Source organism: Callospermophilus lateralis, chromosome 4 (assembly GCF_048772815.1).
Source record: "Callospermophilus lateralis isolate mCalLat2 chromosome 4, mCalLat2.hap1, whole genome shotgun sequence".
In the NCBI taxonomy this organism is placed as follows: Eukaryota; Metazoa; Chordata; class Mammalia; order Rodentia; family Sciuridae; genus Callospermophilus; species Callospermophilus lateralis.
Window position 1 is genome coordinate 110302499 of NC_135308.1, and position 27348 is coordinate 110329846.

General features: G+C 37.5%; 1 protein-coding gene across 16 annotated transcripts in view; it reads right to left on the minus strand.

Moving 5' to 3' along the window:
* The window catches only part of R3hdm2 (R3H domain containing 2), a 150329-nt gene that overhangs the window by 25351 nt on the left and 97630 nt on the right, over positions 1 to 27348 (minus strand). For 9 of the 16 annotated variants that reach the window (XM_076854751.1, XM_076854744.1, XM_076854746.1 and 6 more), the window contains 11 exons: positions 21129 to 21328; positions 15947 to 15988; positions 13976 to 14062; positions 12830 to 12956; positions 11344 to 11422; positions 10525 to 10584; positions 9449 to 9589; positions 8923 to 9031; positions 6097 to 6192; positions 3185 to 3216; positions 3009 to 3062 (listed from right to left, as the gene is read on the minus strand). In XM_076854751.1, coding sequence (XP_076710866.1) covers positions 3009 to 3062; positions 3185 to 3216; positions 6097 to 6192; positions 8923 to 9031; positions 9449 to 9589; positions 10525 to 10584; positions 11344 to 11422; positions 12830 to 12956; positions 13976 to 14062; positions 15947 to 15988; positions 21129 to 21293 — 992 coding nt within the window. In that variant the 5' untranslated portion in view covers positions 21294 to 21328. Of the gene's footprint in view, positions 1 to 3008; positions 3063 to 3184; positions 3217 to 6096; positions 6193 to 8922; positions 9032 to 9448; positions 9590 to 10524; positions 10585 to 11343; positions 11423 to 12829; positions 12957 to 13975; positions 14063 to 15946; positions 15989 to 16996; positions 17083 to 21128; positions 21329 to 27348 lie in introns of those variants that run through there. The other 7 variants (XM_076854753.1, XM_076854758.1, XM_076854752.1 and 4 more) reach the window with 4 other exon arrangements.

Genomic DNA, 27348 nt, shown 5'->3' on the forward strand with positions numbered 1-27348 from the left:
TTGCTATCAGAGGTGATGAAACAACTTTAAATGAAATACCTTGGGAAGCTATGGCCAAAATGGCAGCACTTTTCTATACTCATCCAGTTCCCTAGGCAATAAAGGCCAAATGCTCAATGTAGATTGCAAAATGATTTTCTTTTATTTTTTGATACTGGGGAATATATTTTTTGAACCCAGAGCTACATCTTATTATTATTTTAAATTTTGAGACAGGGTTTCACTAAGTTGCTGAGGCTCTCTTGAACTTTTGTAAATCCTCTTGTCTCACTCTCCCAAGTAGCTGGGATTATAGGTATGTTCCACTGTGTCCAGCATTTGATGATTTTCTGGCTAATCTGAGTTAGTACTTAAGAAAGTCATGGCAGGAAACAGATCAGTTTCTCTCTATATAAATAAACCTGATCTCTAGTTACATATAATAATTAGGGAGAGCCACCCAGATTCAATTCTGAGCACTGGATTCGGTTGTATTTATGTTAGCGAGATGGGGGTAAAGGAGAGAGAACATTCACACTTCATAACCTATAAAATCAGAGATGATTTATTTATTTATTTGGGTACCAGGGATTGAACTCAAGGGCATTCAGCCACTGAGCCACATTCCAGACCCTATTTTTGTATTTTAGAGACAGGATCTCACTGAGTTGCTTAGCACCTTGCCATTTCGAGGCTGGCTTTGAACTTGCCATCCTCCTGTCTCAGCCAACTGAGCTGCTGGGATTATAGGCGTGGGCCACTGTACCTAGCAATGATTTAATTTTTACAAGTAGATTTAATGCTGATAAAAATCCAGTTTGTTAGGTCTGGGGAATGGGCAAGGAGGCCTGTGGAAGAGGTGGCAATAAATATCAATAAGCCTCACTGTGGCTTATTATTAATGGAGTAGGGTCTTCCAGAGAATTGAGAAGTTGCTACAGTTATTGCAAATGTGGATAATGGAATTTGGTGTACCAGTATTTGTTTCATGAACATACATTAGGACAGAAAAGTATTAAACAAAGAAGATCAGATTCTGCTCATTAAAGTTCTGGACTAATCTTCAAATATAAGTTGCCTCCTTAAAAGTCCATAATGCTGCATTTTAGATGACCTAGTTCATTGATCAAAGCTCAGTTTGAAAAGCAAAAGCTTAAAAGGAGATCTGGAGAAGCAAGGACTGCACTTGTTCACCAGATTCTTTAAAATATCTGCACAATTTGATGTAGCTTGATGCTCTAAAGAAGAAGGGCATCATTATTGGCACTAAATCTGAATTAGGGCTCCAAATAGGATACTACTTGGAGAAGGAGTGATATTTGTGAAGAGCTGGTACGGTGTAGTAAAAAGAACAACAGACAAAGAATCAGCTTCAGTTTTAACACTAAATAGCCATGTAAACTTGGGTTAGCTCCTTAATCTTTGTTTTTTTCTTAGCCATAAACCAGCTGACTATTCAGAGAAATGAATCAGATTAAAGTATACTCTGGCAACCATAAGTGCTGTGTATTAATTCACACACAGAAATTAGCTTAAAACTTCTATTTATTATAAGTATTCTGTGATGATCAATATATCACCCTCAAGAGTAGACTGGATTAGGATTTTTTATTCATTTATTATTCATTTATTTATTTTTTGGACTGGATTGGAGATTGAACCCAGGAATGCTTTACAACTGGGCTACACCCCCAACTCTTTTTATATTTTTGTTTTGACATAGGGTCTCACTAAGTTGCTTAAGGCCTTGCTAAGTTGCTGAAGTTGGCCTTGAACTTGTGATCCTCCTGTCTCAGCCTCCAGAGTTGTTTGGATTATAGGCAGGTGCCATCATGTCATTTTGTTTTTATTTCTGTTTTTTTTTTTTTTTTTTTTTAAATAATGTGAAGGTTCTATCTTTGGTATCACCAGCAATGCAAAGCCATCTCCACCTGGGGACCTCAGGGTAGGATAATCTAGGGAAAAAAGAGCTCAGAAAGACAGAAATCCCGCCCCCCCCCCCCCGCCCCCCAAAGAATTGGAAATCTCAGTATTTCTACACAGTTTGACTACTTTTAGAAAAGACTACAGGGAAAGAACAACTAAAGTACCAGGAATGAAATCTTAGTCATCTGAGTTAGTTAGACATTTCTTATTAAGCTTAGGATTTGAAAACTGAGAATCCCCTTGGAAAGGGTCAGTCCCAAATCACAGTGTTAAGGACTCAGGGTTTTTCTGCTCCATGTTTTCTTTTTTTTTTCTTCCTGTTATTAAACTGGGGAAGAATGTACTTAAAATGAGCTGTTACCAGCATAGGGCCCCAAAGTAGGGCTTCTCTCACCTCCACCCTGAATTATCCTTTGGGATGGGACTGAGAAATTGAAATGAAGATTCTTATGATTGCTTTGCAGGAAAATGGAGATTATTAGGCACTGGGAGGTTAACATAGCAAGCAGCAGCTTTTGCCAGAATTATAGGTAAGTAATGGACAATCATATAAAAGGATATTATTTAGTTCATTCTAAGGCACACAGGTCCTTTAGGTCCTTTCTAAGGTCATCTTACACATTGCTTTGTCTCAAAGAGAAAACTATGTAGACAGAGGCATTCCTTGTATATTTATGTATGTGTATATATTATTTTTTCTTACAGATACAAAGCATTCCTTATGCTGTATCAGGGATAAGCTTTCCACATCTTTCCACAGACTCAGAAAAGGTAGCCAGAAGACACCTGTTCTTTTACCTTACTATAAATATATGTTTGAAAATGCCCAATTCCAGCCAATGTCTGGGAGGGAGCAGTACCCATCCCAGACACACCTATTTGGTTTTGTTCCCTATTCAGGACTCAAAGTGAATCAGCAACAATAAAAATTAAGTCATTGAGCAAGAGCCATTTTTTTTTTTTTAAATGGGGAAAAATATCCAGTGTTGCAAAAACCACAAGTTTATTCCACAAGCGGCCATGCATGGAGCAAACCCATTCTGCTGAAAAGATTGTAGCAAAACAAAACTAAAAGTAAGAAGAGATAGATCATACAGAGGTACCTAAAAATCTGCCTTCTCTTGTGAGAGCTAGAAGAAAAGGCTTCTTTGGAGAGTCTGTTGGTTAACATAAACAAACAAACAAAAAACAACAAAAAATAAAAGCATCATTACAGGATTATATTAACCTCACTGACAAAGCTCAATGAAAAGCAGGGAACATGCTAAGTGGTACTAACCTGATGTCATTTAGATATCCGTTCTGGCCAGTCTAGGTGAGGGGGAGAAAACGGAAAATAACTTATAAGAAAACAGCATGGCATAACCAAAAAGGATGTCCATGATGCTATGAATACCCAAGGTCCTCAAACCAAAGCTCACCCCACCAACAAGGAGAGAGGGAGCAAGGACAGAATGACCCATTCCCACATACCCAATCTGCTTTCTCACCTTTAATGGGTAAGAACATTTGGTGCTTTTAGCCTTCCCACAGAATGTTTAAAAAGAAGACTGATAAAGGGAGGATATGAAAAGGAGAAAATGTAAAGTTATTAACCTATTATTATTTCTTTTTAGCTCTAAATTTATTGCTCTAGGAGTAAGCTGAGTGTAATAATTGATGGGCTTGTTCCTAAATGGTGGGTTCAAAGGAAGGGAAAGGGAGGTATGAGAAATAAACTTCATTTTTTGGAATTAATCTGAATGGCTAGTCCCTTTGTGTCCTTTACTAGACTTGCCAAAATGAAAGATGATGTGACCTGAATCCAAGAAAGGGTAGGATATTAGGGAAGCAGGTACTTTTTAGAGCTTAGGAAAAAAAAAAAAATGTGAAAATTAAAAGTCTGAAATATTCCCATGGGGGATTATTTTCTGACAAAGTCACTGAGCTGAGTGAAGTGAGCATCACACTGGATTCCCAAGCCTTAGAAAAAGGTACTAAGAGTATCCAGTTGCTTAGCAGAGTGGGCTCTATGCAGAACAGAGCCTACATTGAGCAGCTGTCCCAATACACAGCTAAGACTCCAGAGAAAGCTGCAGCAATAGCATTTCCATCCAAACACCCTTCCTGCCACTTTCCTTTCTTTTTGGCTTGCCTCCTATCTCTACACCACCCATATGCTCCCCACCAAACCTACAACTCTACCCTTAATCACTCTCTCTGGCCAAGCTTCTCTCCATATGGAATATTTGGAGGATGGTGGGCTTTGGCCACTTTTCATCATCTAGACCTCTGAGATTCCCAAGGCCTCTACCATAAGAGCGAGGAAGGGCTGAAACCAAAGTGATATATACCAAGGATTTAACAAAGAATACATATATTAGTAGAGGCTTGAAAGGCTAGAAATCAGGAGAGAAAAAAAGGACAGAAGAGCTAACTTTACTTTTGTTATGGCTCTAGGTAGATACATTCCATTGTTGCTGATAACCTACCATAAGCTGCCTGTGCTTTCAGAACCTCTGTGGCTTTGTTAAAGACTGTCATTCTCCTCTTGTCAGTAAGGCACAGGAATATGTTATAGTCAGCCAGCTAAGGTATGTTGTCACTGGGACTTCTTAATCTGAAAAGCCTAGGGCAAAATAAACTATGGAGAGGTGGTTTACATTAGGAGTTAAGAACATGGACTCTGAAGTCAGACTGCTGAATTCAAACACCTGCTCTTAAGCTAATGACTTTAGGTGATTATTTAACATCTAAGTGCCTTACTTTCTCATTTATAAAATGGGAAAAATAATGTAACCTATCTCATAGGCCTAGTGTGAGAAATACATGAGTTAATCTACAGAGAGAACTAAGAACAATGACAGAAAGATAATAAGTGCTATATGTGTGTTTGCTATTATTATCCACCAACCTGCTCTATCCACAATTTAGAGTCATCACTGGTCACAACTGTGTACAAATGACATCTCTCCTCTCATTCCACCCAATTTATTTGTAGGTAAAAGCAGAGAACCTTCTTTGGGACATGGTGGGATAATTTGAAGGATGGACTTTACTGACTCAGAATAGGTTATAAAACAGTAGGTAAGAAGATTCCTTCTCCTTGGACTTTAGGCCAGAATACTTATGATGTATCAGTCCCCACTGAGGATCCTTAGAAGCACTTGGCTCTCCTGAGATAATGGAACCAGTATATAGAGAAATTCAGATTTTAGTTATAGACAATATTTTTATGAATGAGGTGATGATGAAAAGATACATATACATAGAAAAAAATTTTGGCCTGGCTGAGAGAGGAGAGAGTGGGGGAATGGGAGAAGAGTGTTCATATAAGTATACAGATTAGCTTTTGTTGCTAATCTGACTGTGAGATGCTGCTGCTATTGAAACTTTACATTTCTGGAGATTTGGTCATCTCTTGACAACCCATGCCCTTTCCTAAGGTTCTGCTATATATTTTTTTCAACTGGTAGGCAATGGCAACAGATACAGGGATACCAAGTCTATTAGATATGGCCCATAATTCTTAAGAATAAAAAGTTGCCTAAACTGATTAATGCTGCCTTTTGAATCATAAAGCCAGTCCTGTTCTATGAAGCAAGGTAAGAAAATATAGGAAGAAGGAAACTTCCCATTCAGGTAGCAACTGGAGGGAACAGGGGTACCCTCTGTGTATGTAGAATGTGGAGCTTAGAGATGATGGATGCCAGAACAGAGCTCTAACAATCACCAACATATCCTAGAAACAAGGCTAGTCAAACAAGATGAATGTAGAGCCTGTATGGACATCAAGTCTTCTACTTAGAAGCAAAGATGCCTAAAATGAATAGTGGGAATCTAAGAGGGTAAGTGGGAGGAGGGTTTGACAGGCAAGATTCAGGGCTCTTCCATCATCCCTGCCAAAACCATTTCTATTTTCAGTCTATTCATATTTACCAAATTCAGCCACTCCAAGTTTCAGTTCTCTTTGTATACCACAGAGTAGAACATATTAAAAATAATACAAATAAAACCTACAGCTTCCCAATAAGCCATATTTAATTTCAGAGGTCAAACCTGGGACTGGCTGATGTTGGTTTAAAAAAAAAAAAAAAAAAAGAGAAACAAACCAAAAAACCCAACAACATTTATGGAGGGTTATTCCATTCACAGTTCCAAAGATTAAGAGCTAAAAGCTATGGTCTGACAACTCTCAGAAGCTACACTTACCTCTCGGGCAAATATTCTCTCTCGGACCCTTTGATATTCCTCCTCTCTCTCTTCTATTGACTTGCTCCTCCTTCCATCCTGCAATGGAACTCTGATCTAGATCGATGAGCAGAATTAAGCTAGTTAAGTTCTCCTCGTACTGCAAGCTCACTGCACACCAGCAAGGAAGAGAAACCGGGAAAGTTTATAGTTGCCATCAAAAAAATGGAAAAAAAAAAAGAAATAAAATTTCCAGTCCTGGACAGGTTTCACTGGGTACATCTGACCATGCAGTTTGGGAGATCAGGTTTTCTGGATGGTTAATGACTCTTCTTCTCCCCACTCCCCCCAGGATATCAAGAAAACTATTTGTAAGAATTAGGGTTGCTTCCCTGTAGTAATCAGGTACTATCTAGTCAGTAAGGATCAGAAAACATCCCTGAGAAAATAAACAACATTGCTTTAGAGGGAAAGTAAGGGATAGAAAGAAACTAGAGAGGGAAAAGAACAGTTGTTTAGCAGAGCTGAATGTAGAAGAAGAGGTTTATAGAACTAGCACATGACATTATCCCTTTAGTCACTAGTGCTGTGACCTGAAGACCCAAGTCACAGCTTTGCAAAGAGGGCCTTGGAAATGAAATCCCAAAAGTGAAGCGAAACTCAAAGCCTAAGTCATTTTTCTCATCTTAATTATAGCAACCGAAGGGCAGTAAGGAGAGAGATAAATAGAGAATAAGAACAAAGTGACACATAGAGAAAAGAAGAACAGAATACAAAGAAGGATGAGCAGAGAAAGGAAAGGTAAATGAAGTACTGTGAAGGGAAAGGACAGGCAGAAAGGGAAAAGAAGGAAATGGAGGACAGAGAACTTTATGTTCTCTGACAAATGCAGTGAAGTGACTAGCAGGAATGTCTAGGCAGATCACCTCTGGCGCTAGCCATCACCTAACTCCCCGTGTCACTGTCTTTTCCTCTCCTGACCTGCCTCTTGTGAATACTGTCCTGGGGAGGATATAGCAGAGGACCTTTTCCATATTGCTCAGAAAGGCAAGGAGCTCTAAGGGAGAATTCATCAAATGAACATCACCAGGCTATAGATCATTCTGACTTTCAATTAGAGGCTTTGAAAGCTTCAGACGAAGCAACCAAGGAGCCTGCTATTCTAGGCTGATGCTCCTGATTTTCACTGGATTTTCACTGGTCTCTATAGGTAGCCACAACTTCAGGTATTTCTACTTTGATTAGATTCAGTCCTCACTTCTCACTAACCTTAATACCCTATATACTACTAATTGTCATTCTACAAATTTTATTCCAAGAAGACACAGGACCTCAAGGAGCTATATTATCCCCAGTCCCTAGCACTGGTAAATCAATGGTAGAGCAGAAAGAGCATAATGGGCTGGGAGGGGTCAGGCAGAATCTCAGCTGTCACCTTCCAGTAACATGACTTCAGGCAATTAATTTATCTCTTAGCCTCAGTTTTCTTATCTGTAAAGAGGGGCTGATACCCCAAATACATTGGATTGTGAAGAGAATTAAAAGAAATAATGCATGTAACATTTAGAATAGAGCCTAGTTCAGGGAAAACACTCAATAAAATAGCAATGCTATGTTTATTATTAATATCCCAGAGAGAAGTACACAGAGTCTACCCTATTATGGATCAAGTCTGAAGCTGAGAGATAAAAAGTTTACAGTAGAGGCAGATTCTACTCTGCCCCAATTTGCCTCTAGGACTGAATAATTCCTGATCCACAGAAAAGGGGTTTTGGAAAAATGGATAGAAGGGCATCAGGATGGAAAGACTCTTTCTTGTTTTTTTAAAATTTAGTTCCGTCTTTTTGTATGTTTTTTGTTATTGTTGTTTTGTTTTGTTTTCAATCAGACCCAGCGTGTTTGTCCACATTAGATAATGACACTTTTCTCAAAAGACTCCTCTAATATTCAAGCAGCAGGATGGGTCCTGGTATCAAGACCACACAATATCCCAAGAAAACTAATTTTGACTCTAGATATTATTATAGTTATCATTAATTAGCAAGACAATAATGTCTCTAACCAACCACACTTTCCAAATCTAACCCCCTTTGGAGGTTAAGCAGAAGCAGGCTGGATCTAACCTCTACTTAGGGAGGAAACCTGCAACCAATCACTATCTGAAGGGTTTATCACAGGTCAGGGCAGCAGCTAGGCCTGTAAATGAAGGGTTGGGACAGGCTGTTCATTTGTTATTCTCCTAGAAGTGGATCACAAAGGGGATCTTGTCTGAGGTTCCCATCAGCAAAAGTCAAATTAACTCACTCACCTTGGTGGAAGGAGTTGGGAAAAGATTAAGGAGTTTGCAGAAAGGGATCAGGCACACCTTTATAATTGGTTAAATCAGACCACAACTTTGTCAGTTCAAGGCTAGTCCTCAGCTAGGATAAGAGTGGAAGTGGGATAAAGTAGCTTTTAGTGATTCCTGAAGAAATCCCTAACTATAAAAGGGGGGTGGAAAAAAAAAAGAATGAAACCAACAGCTGGATCACAGCTGAGGCAGGGAGAGACCTTGTTTTGTCCAAAGTGACATGGAATTAGAAGTCAGTGGCAGACCCAAGGAGTTCTAGACCAAATGAGATCATCCAGCAAACCTCAGCACCATGTCTCTCCAGGACTAAGAGAGTGGCATCTAGCTCAATAAGTGTAGTCAATCTTCAACATTAAGCCAAAGTCAACTTAGCATAGTTCAATACATTTTCCATTCTAAGGTATTTTGAGTTTTCTCCATCCCACAAACTTCTTCTCCCTTCCCAGTTTCTCTTACTGCAGGCTCTCTCTAAAGGCCCACCCTTTTCCATTCTTCACCTGGTTATCATCTCGGTCCATACTGGCATCATCTCTCTTGAGGATGAATCTCTGTTGAAATTCGGCATTCTTCTCATCTTTTATATGTTCTGAGAACCTCTGTTCAGGGCTGGGATTTGGAAAGAATTGTGAAAGATGGGAGGAAAAAAGACCCCTTTGTTAGAAAGAAGACCTCCTAGGTATAGCTCTACTACATTCCACAATCGCTATAGGGAATTTCTGAAGTCAGACATCCAAAAAGTCAAATAGATGTTTTATTGAACTCTTCTTTATACACCTATAACTTCTCTTCCTTCAAAGTTGTATGGTCCTATCAATGAAGGTGAAGAAGAGCTAAGGCCAATCTTCAAGAAACATCAGTGCCTCTAAAATTTTATGTCTCTAACGCTTTGTAAAAAGAAACCGATAATATAACCGCCCATCCCCCAACCCCTCACAGAAGAGTCATCTTGATCCTATACCTTCTTCTTCTACCCTAGCAGGTTATCCCAGGAAAGTCTACCCACTCCATAGTTTTCTCCCTTACATTCTTGTGTTGCTGGTTTTGTTGATGATGACAGCTTTCCCAGTTTGATCAACGTTGTGGTCCATTCCAAAATAGGCAGCTACCCGGTGTAATAGCATCCGGTGATATGAGGTCATCTGAGGGAACTTCTTGAACTGGTTACTGAAGGGGAAACCCAGGGGGAAAAGTGAAATAAGATATATAATAGTAACAGTAGCTAACTGTAATTTTTCTTACCACTGTCTAAAGAAGAGCATTTCTTAGAAAAACAGACATATTATAAAGATGATACATATTTACTTAGTGGAAACCAAAAAGATTTCTCTCAAGAGTTTTGTAATTATTCTGATCTACCTACTATCCGAAGACTACTTCTTAAGGCCTTGGTCCCACCCACTTGGACAAAGTTTGACAAAGGAAAAAGGGAAACTTAAGAATACAAATTCCAGGACAGAGCCTAGTTGCTGAAAAAGACATTAATTCTTTCTCAATGTATGTCTATGCAACAACTTAAAAACCTCTGTTTTCATACATATACTTTTTTATAAGGTTAATTAGATATTTTTATTTAAGAATAAATAATTGGTTGACTATAATAATCACAACAATAATTAGTGTTGGCAAGGATGTGGAGAAGTTGAAACGTTCATACTTTACTGGTAGGGATTTAAAATGGCACAGTGTTTCATAAAACTCTTGGGGAATTCCACAAAAGTTAAACTAAAATTACCATATAACCCAGCAATTCCACTCCAGATATATATTTAAAGAAATTGTAAACACGAATCCACACAAATGTTAATTGTAGCATTACTCATAATAACCAAAAAGTAAAAAAAAAAAAAAAAAAATTATGTATTTTGATTAACTGATGAATGGATTTAAAAAATGTGATCTACCCATACAGTGGATTCTTTTTCCCCCTATACATATACTTTTAATCCATTCCGATTGCTCTCTTAATTTCTTTTGTTTCCCAGTGACTAATTACTTCAAAATTCTCACTTTGAGGGAAAGACAAAAGAGAAAATTGTATCTAAATTTCTTTCCAGTGCCCCCTCCCACCTCTAAGTGTATATTTCATACAAGTAACTTACTTGTTGTCATTAATAAATTCCAGAATCTCCTGTTCTAATTTTAGCAGCATCATTCTGTCCCTGTTTAAAAAAGATTAAAACAAAACAAAACAAAACACAGCCCTCCCATAGACATTGAAAGCAGGAATTGAAAATAACTTGTTCACTACAGAAGCTAAAGGGAGGGATATATCCAAACTCCAATGGACTGTAATGCAGAGGCTGCTGTGTCTCACTAGCCTGTACTTTGATATTGTTTTTAGTTGTAGATGGACACAATATCTTTATTTATTTATTTTTATGTGGTACTGAGGATCAAACCCATTGCCTCACATGTGAGCTACAGCCCCAGTCCCCATACTTTGATATTTTGAAAGAGAAAACCCAAGTATACATTTTTTTAGACTCCTCCTAATCATATGCTTTGCTATCCATATCAGAAAGCTAATTGTTAGCAATATATTCATATAAACACATACTTTATACTTATAAATCTATTTATTCTACATCCCTTCTGGTTATTCAGTCTTTTAAAGCAATGATCGATGATTTAGCTTATGTACAAATCAATTATCTTTTTCTTTGGCTTTTTAATCACTGTGCTCCCAAATCTTCATATATCTTTGTCTCTACATTCTTTTCCACAGAATTTTTTAACTCTTCCAAAAGCAGAAACTTCAATGTGAGGGTATTCTGAATCCCTCACAGAATATAAAACTATACTTGAGAAACACTCAGGGAGGGGATGGATATCCAAGATTCATAATAGAAAAATTCTGGGAAGTTGCTTGACCTCTTGCCTCCTATTCCCTTTCTCTCTTAAACCAATCATGTTATTACCTTGGGTTCTTTTTCAGTGTATTTACAAGAAATTCATGTAGGTCTATTCCAGTGGAGTCTGTATATTCTTGGCTGGAGTCTAGAAGCACAACAACAAAAGAAATTAAAATACATGAAATTGCCCTGTATGGTACCTAATCCCAAGTAAAACCCACAACCTGACCGAGAAGATAAGAAGAGGAAAGCAGAATCAAACTTTAGGGTTTTAGCATTAAATCCAGAATGACCTTGACTGGTAGCCCTCCAAAAGTCCCCTTCACAAAAGGAAAAATCTGGGCCATAGTGTAGCATCAATATTATACTAAAATGCCACTTATCATTACTGAAAGGTAAGTGTATTTACTGAATATCCCGATTAAAATACAGTACGTTTTATTCTAGCTATAGCAAATAAATTCCAGATAAGAGCAGTCAAGACTGAATTTTGCAGAATCTAAATACAAAATGCCCAAATATTGTCTATTTTTAATCCTAAGGTTGCCTTTTCTTGTCAACTATCAGTTTTATGGAATATGTCTTTTTGCTACCAGTTCAAAAGTTTAAAGCCACCTGGGTGCAGTGGTGCACACATGTAATCCCTGCAATTTAGAGGCTGAGGCTAGAGGATCACAAGTTCAAGGCCAGCCTCATCGACTTAGAAGGGCCCTAACCAACTTATTATTATTATTATTTAGTTATAGATGAACAAAATACTTTTATTTTGTTTGTTTAGTTTTTTTTATGTGGTGCTAGGGATCGAACCCAGTGCCTCACGTGTGCTAGGCAAGTACTGTACCACTGAACCACAACCCCAGTCCCCTAAGCAACTTATTGAGACCCTGTCTCAAAACAAAAAAATTATCTGGGCATAGTAACACATGCCTATAATCTCAGTGGCTTGGGAGACTGAGACGGGAGAATTATGAGTTCAAAGCCAGTCTCAGCAACTGCGAGGTACTAAGCAACTCAATGAGACCCTGTCTCTAAATAAAATACAAAATAGGGCTGGAGATGTGGCTTAGTGGTTGAATATTCCTGAGTTTAATCCCTGGTACTAAGAAACAAACAAACAAAAAAACTCCCAAATTAAACGGGCTGGGGATGTAACTCAGTGGTAAAGTGCCCCCCCTCCCCAAAAGGGAGCAGGTCTGCATTAAAATTTTAAAAAATATTATTCCAGCCATCCCAAACCAAAACATATATGTTATCTGGAGAGTCTGATTATCCATGTCACCATTTATTTCACAGCACAAATAAATCAGAATTGACTATACTGTCCTCCCCTGGGTAGTACCAATGCAGACAAAGTAGCTCTCTGGGGGCATGTGAGCCCCAAACCAAAGAAAGTAAACTAGTTAGGTACCTTCTCAAGCAATCAAGTCAGTAGGACACTACAGACTACAAGTGTTTGGCTAGTAAGGCCAGTGGGTACCAGGTTTCAGGATGAGAGGAATGTACACTACAGAGCCAGGCATTAAGACAGATGAGAGACAGGGAAAGTCCTCACCTCTAGAGAGCATCTTCCTTGGGACCTTTTCTTTGTTTTTGTCCTTGTCTTCCTTTTCAGAGACATCCTTTGTGGACTTTTCCTCCTCCTTGTCAGAGGGGCAACTGATATGCAATTGAATTATATCCTTAAACAAGAGGAAAAAATAATATATTCAAAGAGGAATAAGGATTTTAACTGTCTTGCAACTTGCTTAGAATCTCAATAGAGGCAAATTTTGGGGAGGTAGCTTTATCTTATAGAAGAGTATGTTTTGTTAAATTGCTTTAGTTTTTGTTCCACCAAGAAAGTGGAGGCCCAAGCTTTTCCTGTCAGCAGTCTGTCACACCCTACTTATAGACAAGAGCTCAAGTTACACCAGCTGTTCTTGACATAAAAACTGGATGGTAATGGTTCTAACCACTGGAGGAACAATACGGGTGGGAAAACAGAATCAGCTCTGGGATCTCCTTGTTTGTATTAAAATGTATGGTCAAGACATGATGATCTATAGGTCATGCACTCACCCTGCCCTATCTTATTCAATAATTTCTGGCTTTTTTATATTTATTTTTAAGGTTTTTTTTTAGTTGTAGATGGACACAATACCATTATTAATTTTTATGTAGTGCTGGGGATTGAACCCAGTGCCTCAGGTATGCTAGGCAAGCATTCTACTACTTGAGCCACAATCCCAACCCCTCTGTTTTATTTTTTAAAAAGTACTTTTTTAGGCTGAGCATAATGTGCACGCCTGTAATCCCAGTGGCTAGGGAAGCTGAGGCAGAAGAACTCCAAGTTCAAAGCCAGGCTCAGCAAAAGTGAGGCACTTAAAGCAACACAGTGAGATCCTAAAATACAAAATTGGACTGGGGACGTAGCTCAGTAGTCAAGTGTCTTTGAGTTTAATCCCTGGTACTCAGAATTTTTTTTTTTTTTGACAGACCTTATTTTTTTTATTTATATGCAGTGCTGAGAATTGAACCCTATGCCTCACATATGCTAGGCAAGCACTTTACCACAGAGCTACAACCCCAGCCCAATAGCTTTTGTTTTAAAGTACCGTTTTCCCTGATTTCCAAGCTTGATGTTGATGCTGTGATTGCTACACCAAACCAAACAAATGCCATGCACTCAAAAGCTATACTTATTCTTTAAACAACCTACCTGGGTTTCTAATGGCCCATCAGCAAATGGGGTGGAGGACTCTTCACATACTGCCAGACTACGTACCAATTTCAGCTTGGAATTAGACTGAAAAACAAACAAACAGCTATGTATATTTCTTTCTTTGGCTCTGTTAGCTGTTGATTCCTTACTGGTTCTTCATTGTTGTTGTTTGTTTTGATTTCTGAGTTTCCAAATAGGTCCTATTTGCCAATTCCAGGTTCAAATGAAAGGTAATTCTGCTTACAACAATAGATATGTAAAAACAAATCACAGATGGTTGGAAACCTACTTTCCTTAGCCCTCTTCTGTCTCTAGTCCAGTGCTATAATTTCTTGACTTGAAAGTTTATTGCAAATACGTAGCAGTATAGCACTATAGAAAGACAATGGACTTGAGCCAAAAGTCCTAGTTATGACTCTTGGTTTTTGCATTTATAAGATATTAGACTCTGAGCAAATTACTTAATTGTTCTCTGTTTTTCTTCAATAAAATCAGACTAAAAAAATACCTAAAAGGTTGTGAAAATCAGATAATATAAAGTATATAAATATACATATCATCAAATAGTGCTTAGCATATAGTAGACAATAAACGCTAAACAACTCTAAACTTGAGATGGGAAGGATATGAAAAGAAGTGTCTAGGAAAGAATGAAGAGAAAGACAAATAAATTTTATAATACTTAGGATTTAGTGTAATAAAAAGCTAATCCACCTGGTTTTCTTCTGCTGACTCTTGAATCTCAAAAAGATCTAAAATTCATTATGCAAATCACTGCTTTCCTAAGAATCACTGAAGCCAAAAATTATAGAGTGACTCATTAGACATCTAGCTATAAACATTTACTGAGAGTTCTTACGATAAAACTAAGGTTTGCAGTGAATACCAAAGCAAAAACAGTGTGTGTACTCCAGGTAGGGGAGTACCAGAAAAGAATTTGTGAGTCTGAGGAATAACCTCAAGCTAATTCTGTTTTTAACTACTGAATGTCCTTGTTAAGTTTACTTAAATTCTATAGCTCAAGTTTCCTCATTGCAAAATGGAAATAATAACTGTCTTATTTATGTCAAAAAATCTTGGCAGACCTAAAACAGCAGTGAATATCCTCTGTTCTAAACATTAACATCATGGCCTTCCCTGTAATTAGGCCATTTGAAGCATGAGATAGTGCTACTTATCAAATTTCTTGACCTTCTTCCAACCCAAGCCACAAACTGGCTGGGCTACTCCCAAATTTTCTACCCTTAGTTTTCTAGAGGAAGGGGGTGGGCACCTCTGATGACAATCTTCCCACTACAAGGAAGGTCTAATATTCTATTATTCCCCAGCTAAATTAAAAAAGCTATCAGATAATAATATAGTCTTTCCTGATAACTCTGCTTAAAATAATCTATAATGTGTTGATTTTATCATACAATGATTAAAAACAAAATCCTCTTCTCTGTCCCAATGTAAAAAGTAAAACATTAAAAAAAAAATAAGTCTGTATTTCTAGGATATCTGAAAATGTGGAGTCATTTCTACTAATTGGGGCAGGATTCATGTTAAGAAAAATTCAAACGGAGGGGAAAAATGTGAAAGTGAATTTCAAAACTCACACAAACAGCCAATCTCCTAAAGAAGCCAGAGTGAGCAGACAAACTAGCATTTTAGCACAACCAGTACCAAATTCTCCCAGGCTTTGCAGAAGGCTCCAGCTGGGTGTCCTTTCAGGCATCAGAATTATGACTGAATTAGAGGTAATGGAGAAAAATGAAGAAGACCTTCCACTAGGAAATATATGTGTGTGTGTGTGTGTGTGTGCATGCAACTGTGTGTATGATGCAAATTCATAATTAGGGTAGAAAGTGCAAACAAGAAAACTTGGCCAACATATAATCTGAATAAACTAGAGGTTGATGATATATCTATCTGTGAAATGTATTACTAATAACATTAGAAAACAAGCAATGAAGGAAGAAGTCTTACCTTGGCTCTTTTCCTGGCATGACCATGGTTGGATGTCCGCCTCTGTTAAAAGGGAATTGGAAAATATTAAAGATGGGGAAAATCAATACTGAAGTTAGAAGCAATATATGCTTACAGCATAAAAGCACTAACTATAAAAACCATTATAACAATTGCCAAATTTTGATGAAAATCAAAATCCTTGGTGTCACTCTACTCCAACTGCAGCAACTGTGACATGAAGGGCCTTCAAATCATTCAAACCAGTCAAATCGTCATTTACCATAACTGACTTCATACCAGTCAAATCACCATTTACCATGAAGATAAAGAAAAGGAACAATTGATTTGCTGGCCTTTTTCACAGACTGAAAATACTTTTGGACAAACCATGGAATTCTCTCCTGATTAAAATGCTTCTGAAAATGTTACTATCACAGCATGAAATTTTTTTTTACTCCAAGATTGCATAAGAAGCCTATTTAATTTATAATGGATATAAAATGTGGTCCCTTAACTATGATTTATAATAACATCCTTATGAGACAGATGTTGGAACATCAGAGTTCCAACTTGAGATACCCAAAATACCTGTCTCTATAAATCACTGCAAAAATGGAATGAAAAGTCTTCTTCCCATATGCCTCCATACTTGAATATGAAAATTCTCCCAGTTTTAAGCTCCTGGTGGTGAATCTCATAGCTAGCTTGTCTGGGTCAGAGATATGAGAGGGGAGAGGATAAAAAGGAAGAGGCATGGAAGAAAGGGATAAGATCTCCCAAGCAAAGGGAAGAAAGAGTGGGTAAGGAACAGGGTAGAAGCCACGTAAGATGAAGGATGAGGCTTGAGGTAGGAGGAGGGAACAGCAAATAAACTCATAGGATTTCTAAACATCTGAGATATCAAAATGTGTATGAGTAGGGTATAAAGTGCAAGCAAGAAAACTCTGCCTATATATAATTTGCATAGATATTTGTTCTAAATATTACCCCACCCTTTTGGGGAAGGGGTTGGAATGTCCAACTGAGGCTGTAGGGTGGGGAAGGGGAAATAAGTCAGAGGCAGAATACCAGCATGGTCTTGGGTAGGTGAGGATTTTTCTTTCCTTGGTCCTCTTCACTAGATAGCAAACAACACTGCCACAATGCAAAATGGAGAACTGGGAAGGTAGATGGAAAGAGTAAGAAATGATGGAGCTGGTCAATGCCAAGACCTGTTACAGCAAGGGAAGATTCACAGTCCAGAAATATGAAGCAGCATTTATCACTACTTTTTCAAATAAATAATACATATACACATCACAAACATTTAAAAGGCATAATGGAGTTATATAATGAACAGTAAATCTTTTATATCTGTCCCCCTGACAGCTGGTTCCCTGCTAAAGGATTAACCAGTATTGAAATTCTTTTAGATCCACCCAGAGACATTTCTTATGCATATGTAAGTTTATTGTACTCGTGTACACAGGTTTTTTTTTTAAAACCATGTACACACTATTATTGTACACATTACTCTCTAAACTTTGCTGTTAAACTTTTTTCTTTTTTTCATTTTTTTTTTTTAAATGGATAGCATAGTGCAGAAGACCTACTCTGTCTTTCTTAATTGCTATACAGTATTTCACTGTATGGCTATAACATAACTAATTTTACCAGTCCTTAAATTGTACCATTTAGGACATTTATGATCTTTTGCTAATATAAACAACCACATCATTAAGTTTATCTGTAAACAGTATATCTGTAATCCACTAACATTTTTATAAAGTATTGCTAAATTAACCTTCAAAGTGTTGTATAAATTTATACCACTACTAATGATATATGGATCTGCTTATTTCCCAGAATGGGTAATTTTCATTAAACAGCCAAAGACATACTAAAAGCCTAACATGTAGCAGGTACTATGCTTGCTACCAGAGGATATGGAGATAAAAGACAAACCTTTTCAAAGGAACTCATAATCCTGTTGGAGAAGACAGATAAATAGACAATTACAGTATAGTACATTAAGTGTGTTACAGAGGTACTCACAAAGTTTGACAGAAGCACATAATGAAGTCATCTAACTCAGACCTAGCAACATATAAGTTCATATATTAACAAGTATTGAGTGCCTGTAAGGCACTGTGTTAGAACTTAGGAATATAACCATAAGCCTAAATGAACAAAACCTGGGCTTAACGGAGCTTATAATTCAGTGAGGAAGACAAGACATTAATAATAAGAATTATATAATATAGACCTTCAGTGGGTGAGTAAGGTTGTCAGGAAGGACCTCCTGAAAAAAAGACGTATCTGGATTGAGTTTTGAGAGGTAAACAGGTATTAGATGTTGGAAGAGGGTTCAGGAGTTGAAGGAGCTCAGGGAAAGAACATTAAGGAGGGGATACTGGGAAGAGAAGGCATATACAAAAGCAAGCTTTCCCCAAACTTCAGCTTCCTTTTATAAGGGACCAAGGAATCAAATCATGCTGGGAAATCTGGGACCTAGCCTATGGTAATAAGACACACAGAAAACTTGAAGAATTTAAAAATTCAGTTTCTTATTTCATGACCATCTTTCTAAAGCAGCATGGTAGATGAATCAGAGGGATTACAAGTTTAAAGTCAGAAAGCCCAACAAGGAGGCCACACCAAGCTGGTTATTTATAGGATATACCTAAGTTCAATATGTGTTACCTGAAGTCTTGCCCATTATAAACAGAATTTCAGAACCTGAATTTTGCAGCACTGTATCCATGCAAAAGATACTGTGAGTTCCAACTGCTGATTCCCAAAATATATCTCACAATATTAGTAATGCAGTCCCCTTTCCTCAAAAATTTTCAGCTCTACCTCAAAACATAGACTTCCTTGACAGCACCAGTTAGATTCTTGGGGAGACTGTCAGGGTACAAGCAGAAGGAATACAGGAGGAGCAGAATTTTTAGTGCTGCTGAAGGGGTTTGGGTTCTGTTGGGAAATGGTAGAGGAGGGGGCTTCCTAAGGGACTCCTCCATAAGATACACTGTGGCACACAAGATTAAAAATTTTGCAAAAGAAACAAACTCCAGTAGATGGCAGCAGCCTCTCTACCTGCTTTAGTTAGAGGCAGCAAAAGAAATCAAATTAGAAAGGTGGCAGGTCCTTTTGATCCCCATTTATGACTGTTTTTATATGCAGGTGAAGACATTTTTACAGTACACAGGTGCTCATAAAGAATATAAAACCAACAGATGTCCTTTCTTTACTGCCTATTTTCAAAAAGTGCATACAACTGGAGTTCAGAACATCATTCGTAATAGTCTCCTCAGAATAGAATAAGTTGTACTAAAAGTTCATTTAATTGTTATCTTCCATGTAATATGACAGTACATAATTAAATATTCATTTATATGTCCTGAGTATTTAAAAATTCATTATTGATACTGGTGGAGGCTGGAAGTAAAGTTGAACAGTGGCAAATTGTCTACACAAACTTTGGGAGGATGGGTGGGGAATAACAAGTCACATGTAAAAGGTAATGGAGAGAAAAGCTGCCAGGATGGAGATCTGGCAAGTTTTAAGCAGAAAGACAGTAAGAAAATAGGTAGACTAGAGAACAAAATATCTCAGAGAGATGTCTGATTTTAATTCATCCCTTTATGTTGTAGCTGTTTTCATCTTTAAAGAGGACAAGGCTAGGTCAATTAAGTTGTCTTGAAAAATTATGTTTCAAATTTCCAGACACTCCAAAATGCTATTGCTCCTGCTAGAGTTAATGTTCTATCTCCTAGGCTTATAACAAAGGCCAATCTCAGGCTTGGGCATCAATGAAAGGATTTAGAGATTAGTCTTGAATTATGGAAGAAACCAGCAGTGACCATAGATGGAGAGGAGAGCTGTAATAGATAGGGTAGAGGAGGCTCAGAATCCAGTTAGCTGGATACCAAAAAAGAACACTGGAAGAAGCTTGGCCAACTATCTACTACGTGTAATTCTGCATTGAATATGGATTTGGATGAAAAACGTAAGAACCAAAGGATAAAATTCCTCTCACTCATTCACCAAGTGGCAAGTTCAGAGACTATTTCTGACCCAGAAAATGCTGACTGTTTTAACACAGCCAGGATATGAATTTAATACTGTGTGTGAAGACAAGCAGCTCTAGTTTTAAGAATTTATTCTATGAGCCATATTATGACTTGTTAAATATGTTTGTATACAGTTTATTTTAAAAAAATTTTTATATATATTTTTAGTTGTTGATAGACCTTTTTTATTCATTTATTTATATGCGGTGCTGAGAATTGAACCCAGTATCTCATACATGCTAGGCAAGTGCTCTACCACTGAGCTACAACCCCAGGCTACAGTTTATTTTTTGATAGTTAAAAAATATAAAATGCAGCAAATGTAGCAAGAACTACTGAATGTATTAGGGATTTCATTTTGTCCTTTCTTTTTTTCTCTCTTTCTCTTTTTCTCCCTCTCTCCCTTTCTTTTGGGGATTGAACCCTGGGGCACTTTACCACTGAACTACATCCCCAGTCCATTTTTTATTTTGAGACAGGGTCTCATTAAGTTGCTTAGCACCTTGGTAAGTTGTTGTGGTGGGCCTCAATCTTGCAAGTCTCCTGATTACAGGAACATGCCACTGAGCCCATCAGGGAGATGTTTCTTTTTTGTTTTCTTTTTAAGTATTAGGGATTGAACCTGTGGGCACTTTACCACTGAACTTCATCCTCAGCCCTTTTTATTTTTTTATTTTGAGACAGGGTCTCACTAAGTTGCTTAGGGCCTTGCCAAGTTGCTAAGGCTGGCTTTGAACTTGCAATCCTCCTGTCTCAGTGGCCCCAGTCACTGGGATTACAGGTGTGCACCACCATGCCTAGCAGGGAGAGATTTCTTGAGAGAACAAGCCCCTGCCCCAACATAAAGTAACCCCCTCTCCGTATAGGGATTAATTGAAGAGTAATTTACCACTGAGCTACATCTCCAGCCCTTCTTATTTCTGAGATAGCAGGGTCTTGATAAATTGCTGACGTTAGCCTCAAATTTGAGATTTTCCTGCCTTGACCTCCCCAGTAGCTGAGATTACTGGCATATACCACTGTGCCTGGCTTCAGGTTGGGATTCTTAAGGAGCATCAAGTGTTGATATTGGTGACTAGATTCTTACAGATTCTCACTTCTATTCAAATATTAAAGAGAGTGTATATAATGCTTCTAATCCTTACCTGTGTCTCCTGACGCAAACTGGTTTCTTCACCTTCTTTCTCAACTTCTTCCTTACTTGGAGTCTTAGATATAAACTTGTTTTTGCTTACAGATTCCTCCACCAGCTTTTTTTCTGATTCTTTCATTATTTCCAGGGTCTCTTGACTAGTGTTACTGTCAGACATGTTCTTCAACAGAACACAGTAGCCTCTATGGACTCCTAAAGAAACATCAAAGGTATTAAACAGGAGGTGTGTCTCTATATTTAACATACATCTAAGACTTGTATTTCTCATGTGTGTATACACATATATATTTTTATAAATATATACATATATTTATAAATACATACATATACACACACATATATATATATATATATCGCCCCCCAGTAGTCTCCCTATAACCCAGAAAGGAGTCCTTTGATAAATGCTGCTCTGGATTAATTTTTTTCCTAAATTTATTAAGGTAAAACTGACTTAATAATAAGCTGATTGATTTAAAATGATTTAAAATGTACAATTTGATGAGTTATATATAAACACCTGTGAAACTACCACTATATTTGAAATAGTATATCCATCACGGCCAACTTTCCTCATGTTCCTTCATAATCTCTCCCTTATTCTCACCACCTCTGGCGAACCACTGATCTGTTTTCTGTCACTATAGACTAATCTGAATTTTCAGGATTTTTTGCGGGGAGGAAGCAGGGAGAGAACTTGAACATAGGGTCTCGCCACACTCTCTTATCACTGATGAACACGCCAGCCCCATGCATTTTCTAGAATTTTATATAAATGGAATCATACAATGTCTAAACTTTTTGACTCAGCATAATTATTTTGAAGTTTACCAGCATTAAGTTCTAAAGCAAATTAGTAGAAATCCTCTTAGCATTTCATTTGTCCTCCCTTGTTCCCTATAGAAGTTTGCTTACATTTTCAGCTCAATCACTGAAGTCACTAGATTCTCCAGAAAGAATAAAAATATATCATAAAGCTCCATTCACCACTAGAGAGAAACACTTTCCCAAGGGAGATCTTTCATAGCTACCATAAACCACAACATTGTCACCAACTTCAAGCTACTCCCCATTAAAAAAAGCAACAAAAACAGACAATGGTTACAAGATCTTAAATTCTTAATCTTAAGCAAGCTAAAAAAGAAAAGAAGAGAACTTTGTAGCTATTTGTCCTTCAGAAAGATTGGGTCTCTTCCTGAAGGAGAGTAGTATCTTCATTTCTATCTGTTATTTGGGTTCAGTCACTCTACCATCTCCCAAAAATACAGAGTATCTACCATGCAGGAGTGGCCACTCTTTATCATTCTCACTACTTGGGAAATGCTGTAATGAAGCCAGTGGTTCTCTAAACATACACTAAGAAACAGAAGTTGATGTTCTATACATGCTTTCATAGATTCACGTCTTCAGCTGGTAAAATCAAATATGCTTAGTTACAACAAGAGGTTTGGTAGAAGTTTCTTCTTACATAGGTTATTGACTATACTTTAATCTTAAATAGTTCTTTCCCTCCTTTAAGATAAAACTGTAAACCCTCCCAGATGTCATATGTATTCCTAGTATGGCTCTAGAAACAGTTAGCAATACTTCAAAAAAATTGTCATACCAGACATATTTCTGACCTTCAAATAAGTTTAAGAAGCACAGATAGCCTCATCCAACACAAGTAAGACAGTCTGCAAGATTACTATTTTGTCCACCTTGTGGCAGCTCCTGAGAAGCTGTTTGGAGTCTTAAATTTGCATAGGTTTAGAAAACTTCTCTTTAAAGGGAGCAGAGAGTCATTCATGCAACATAAAGTAATAAAGCTGAATTTAAAGAAAAGAAATATTGGAAGAAACTGACTTAAAAAAAAATGGCTCATGCCAGGTACAGTGGTACACACCTGTAATTGCAGCAACTTGGGAGAAGGAGGCAGGAGATTGAAAAGTTGGCCTATCTCAAAAAAAGAGCTGGAATATAGCTTAGTGGTAGAACACCTCTGGATTCAATCCCCAGTACCAAAATGAAAAAAGAAAAGAAAATGAAAAAGGTTTCATAGAAGGGTATGCTCTTATAGTCCCAGCACTAAGAGGCTGAGGGGGAGAATCATCTGAGTCTAGGAGTTTAAGACTAGTCTAGGCAACATAGCAAGAGCCTGTCTCAAAAAAAAAAAAAAAAAAAAAAAAAGGCAAGAAAAGAGAGAGAAAGAGGTCAATATTAATTAATTCAACAGCTATAGGCATCTAAAAAGTTATAACCTACAGCTTTTTTTGATTATTGGTTGTATAATGGACTTTGTTTATGCACATATGTATGGATGATGAATGGGTGTATTTACTACCATCCTCCTATCCTAAAAGATAAATCATGCCTCAATTCTCTTTAGTTTGGAATACTAGTAAAACTCAGCATACGCCTTGCCACCTCTAGAGCAAAGATAACAATTAGAAGAACTCTTAGATATGACCTTATGCAATCTCCCCCTATTCTACAAAGAAGAGCTCTTTTCTGCAACTTCCTGAGAGGCCTAATAATCTCTCCTAGAGGGTCAGAATCATGTTCCTATTTCTGAAATAGTCCCATCTGTTATATAGTTGCTCCCTTCAGTAAGTTATCAGCTGCTTCAATCTTGATCCTAAATCAGTTTTTTTAAATCTCACAAATTAAGTTTACTTTTTTTATACCACATGATAGACCCTCAACATTTTTCCTTTCCAGGTTTAAATTAGCCTCAAACAAACTTCTCTGTCAGAAAAAGAAGGTGATATGGAAAAATGTAAAGCAGCTGACTACTTCTTTTTCTAGGATGGAACTAAATACAAAATCAGAATGACAACTTTGTAGCTCTTCTTTACCTGTTGGCCAGGAAAGGACCATTACATGAACACCAGAAATAATTTTGGTGTCCAAGCACTGTTTCTCAGCCAAAAAAACTGGGAAAGCAAATAGATAAATGATCTTTCACAACAGCCGCCTGTGGAATATGGTTACATATTCAAACTCAAGTTTTAAGGATCCATATAGTTTCTTTCATTCGTTGAAAATATAGGAAAATTTTAGTTTTAGATTCTTTTTCTTTTTTTTCGTCTTTTTTTTTTTTTTTTTTTAGTACTGAGGATTAAACCCAAAGGCCCTCTACCCCCGAGCTCTATTCCCAGCCCATTTTATTTTATTTTGTGATAGGTCTAAATTGCTGAGACTGGCCTGGAACTTGTGATCCTCTTGCCTCAGCCTAGCAAGTTGTTAAGATTACAGTTGTGCATCACCACACCTGGCTACATAGCTACATCCTCACCCTTTTTTATTTTTTACTGAGACAAGGTCTCACTATGTTGCTGAGGCTGCACTTGAATTTATTTATTTATTTAAAAATTTTTGGGTAGTTGTAGATGGACTGAAACCTTTATTTATTTATTTTAAAAAATTTTTAAGTTGTTGATTGATCTTTATTTTATTTATTTTATGTGGTGCTGAGGATTGAACCCAGAGCCTCACACATGCTAGGCAAGCACTTTGTCACTGAGCTATAGTGCCAGCCCCTGGCCTTGAATTTATAATCCTCCTTTCTCAGCCTCCCAAATTGCTGGGATTACAAGTATGCACCACTGCACCCAACCTAGTTCCATATTTCTTTTGGTATTTGCCTTCTTCTGTGGACACATGATCAGGGAAGGTGACCTTACCCTAGAGCCGTGGGGGCCAAAGCTTAATTATATGAACCAATTATGATAATTCTGTTTCCTTTTTGTGGCTGGTTTTAGAAGGAACAAGTGACTCAATCATCACTAGCGAGACATGAGGGGACTTTGCTGGGTGGGCGGCTTCAAGGAAAAGCTTCCTAGAAAGGCTTCCCACTATATTTAAAGTTTTTTTTAAAAAAAACCTTTTAAAAAAAGCAGCATCCTCTGCTGAAGGTGATCTTGGGTGCAAATGATCCTGGGACTGTGGCAGCTGCCAACAAATGGGGGATGAGAAAGCAGAAGAAATAAGCCTGCATATTTTTGTTTTGTTTTGTTTTGTTTTGATAGATGGAGCATGCCTATATTTTATTTATTTTTACATGGTATTAAGGATTGAACCCAGTGCCTCAAATGTGCTAGGCAAGTGCTCTGCCACTGAGCTCCAGCTCCAGCCCCAAGCCTACATTCTTAATTCTATGATGTAGACACTAAATTAGTCGACCTAGATCCTTCCTATCTCTGGACCTCTTGATATATGAGGTGATAGATCTTATCATTTAAGCTATTTTTTTTTAAGCTGAGTTTATTATCTCAGCACCCTGAGTGATAGTCACAAAAGATGTATTAACAGAGTGGACTATCTGAAAAGACAGGGAAGAATAGTTTTATAAATAGAAGTAACTGACAGGGAGAGAGAGAATATTGATAATAATAAATAATAATAATAATAATAATAATAATAATCAGCTAAAACTTGATTGCTCACATTGTACCAACCACTATCCTAAAGTACTTTAAGCATCTCATTATTATCAGCATCACAATTTTATAAATAAACCAAGGCACAGAAAGTAAATAATTTGCTTAAGGTCATACAACTGGTATATCCCAGAGACAGAACTCAAACCCAGGAAATATGACTTGCTTTGGTACTTGCTTTCTCTCACTAATGGACTAGATGGTCAAAGACCAGAGAGGAAGATGAAAAGTCCACTGAAGATACAAAAGGAACCATGGGATCTCATAATTGGAAGGGTACTTAGAAGTTTTCTCATTTAACTCTAGCATTCCTCAGCCACGGTCTTTGATAACTAGGTTCTTGAATCATTACTAACTCTGAAAAATGGTTGTCTTGGACCTGTTTGTATACCTCCAGTAAATGGAGTTTTCACCTCCAGAAACCAATAATTCCTTTTAGGAATACTCTGTAAAAAGGCAAAAATTCATCTCCGTATTATTTGTTCCCACTGGCCCCAGTTTAGCTTTCTGTGCCAGTTTTATAGAACATGCTTAATATTGCCCCCAGGTCAGTTCTCACAAAAGACAAACTTATCTTATTCTTTCTTTAAATATTCCTCACTTAAGTCACTCAGGTCTTCAAATCATTTTAAGTTTCTTCACCATTTTGCCTCTAGATAAAAGAAATTGTCATAACGTACAAAGCAGCTAACAATACTACTATTCCAAAGCTGTGATGTATTCAAAGATACACTAACTATAAAACCATTATTTCTAGACTCAGCCTCTCTTTTGCTCTCAAAAATAACATTTAATACACACACACACACACACACACACACACTTTTAACGGTGCTGGGAATTGAACCCAGGATCGTACACATACAAGGCAAGTACTCTCTACCACTGAGCAACAGTCCCAATCCCAGTCCCAGTCCTGCAATCCTATGCAAAAGAATTTCCTTATTTGAGGCATAAGCATTCCTAGAAACAAAAAAGTTTTCTAGGCCAAAAAAGTGAAAGTTGCAGCTGAGGGACAGGACAATTTATTAACTAAAAAAGCCTTAAAAAGCAAGAACAGGGCTGGGGCTTCGGCTCAGCAGTAGAGCGCTCGTCTAGCATTGTGAGGCCCTGGGTTCGATCCTCAAGCACCACATAAAAATAAATGAAAGTATTGTGTTTAACTACTTCTAAAAAATAAATTTTTAAAAATGTCAAAAAAAAAAAGGCAAGAACAAAGCCAGAAAGTTAAAAGAGAAATAATTTCCACTTTTGATGGTTTATTTAGTATAGAGAGGAAATTCAGGGCTTGGGAAATTGTTTTGTTTTTGGTGTGAAAGAAGTAGATAGGAACTATTTTATGTCTAACTTTGACTAGAACAAAGCAAAGACATTACGCTCCCAAGAAGGCCTTATTAGATGAGCCCTTTCCTACAACCTATTTGTGTACACTGTACACAGCATCCAGGCAAAAACACAATATCTAAGATAGAATATCTCCTGAGGACATTCAGTAGCTCAAAGGAGCACACAGGGGACTATTATGTATGGGGGGCCAGCACGGGGAGTGAGGTAATAGAATGATACAGGGGAAGATGATTGGGAACCAAGATTTGGCAATTTCTTTCAGGGAAAATACTGCATGTTCTCCATAATTTTTTTGACTGCCAAGGTAAGTACCTTTCATGACACAGTGATATTGTATATCCTTCCATCAACTCTACAAACAACTTTCTAGGCAACAGGCCAAAGGAATACATTATATAGGGGATGCTTAGAGAAGGAATGTCTCATTTTCTCCCTTTTAATCTATGG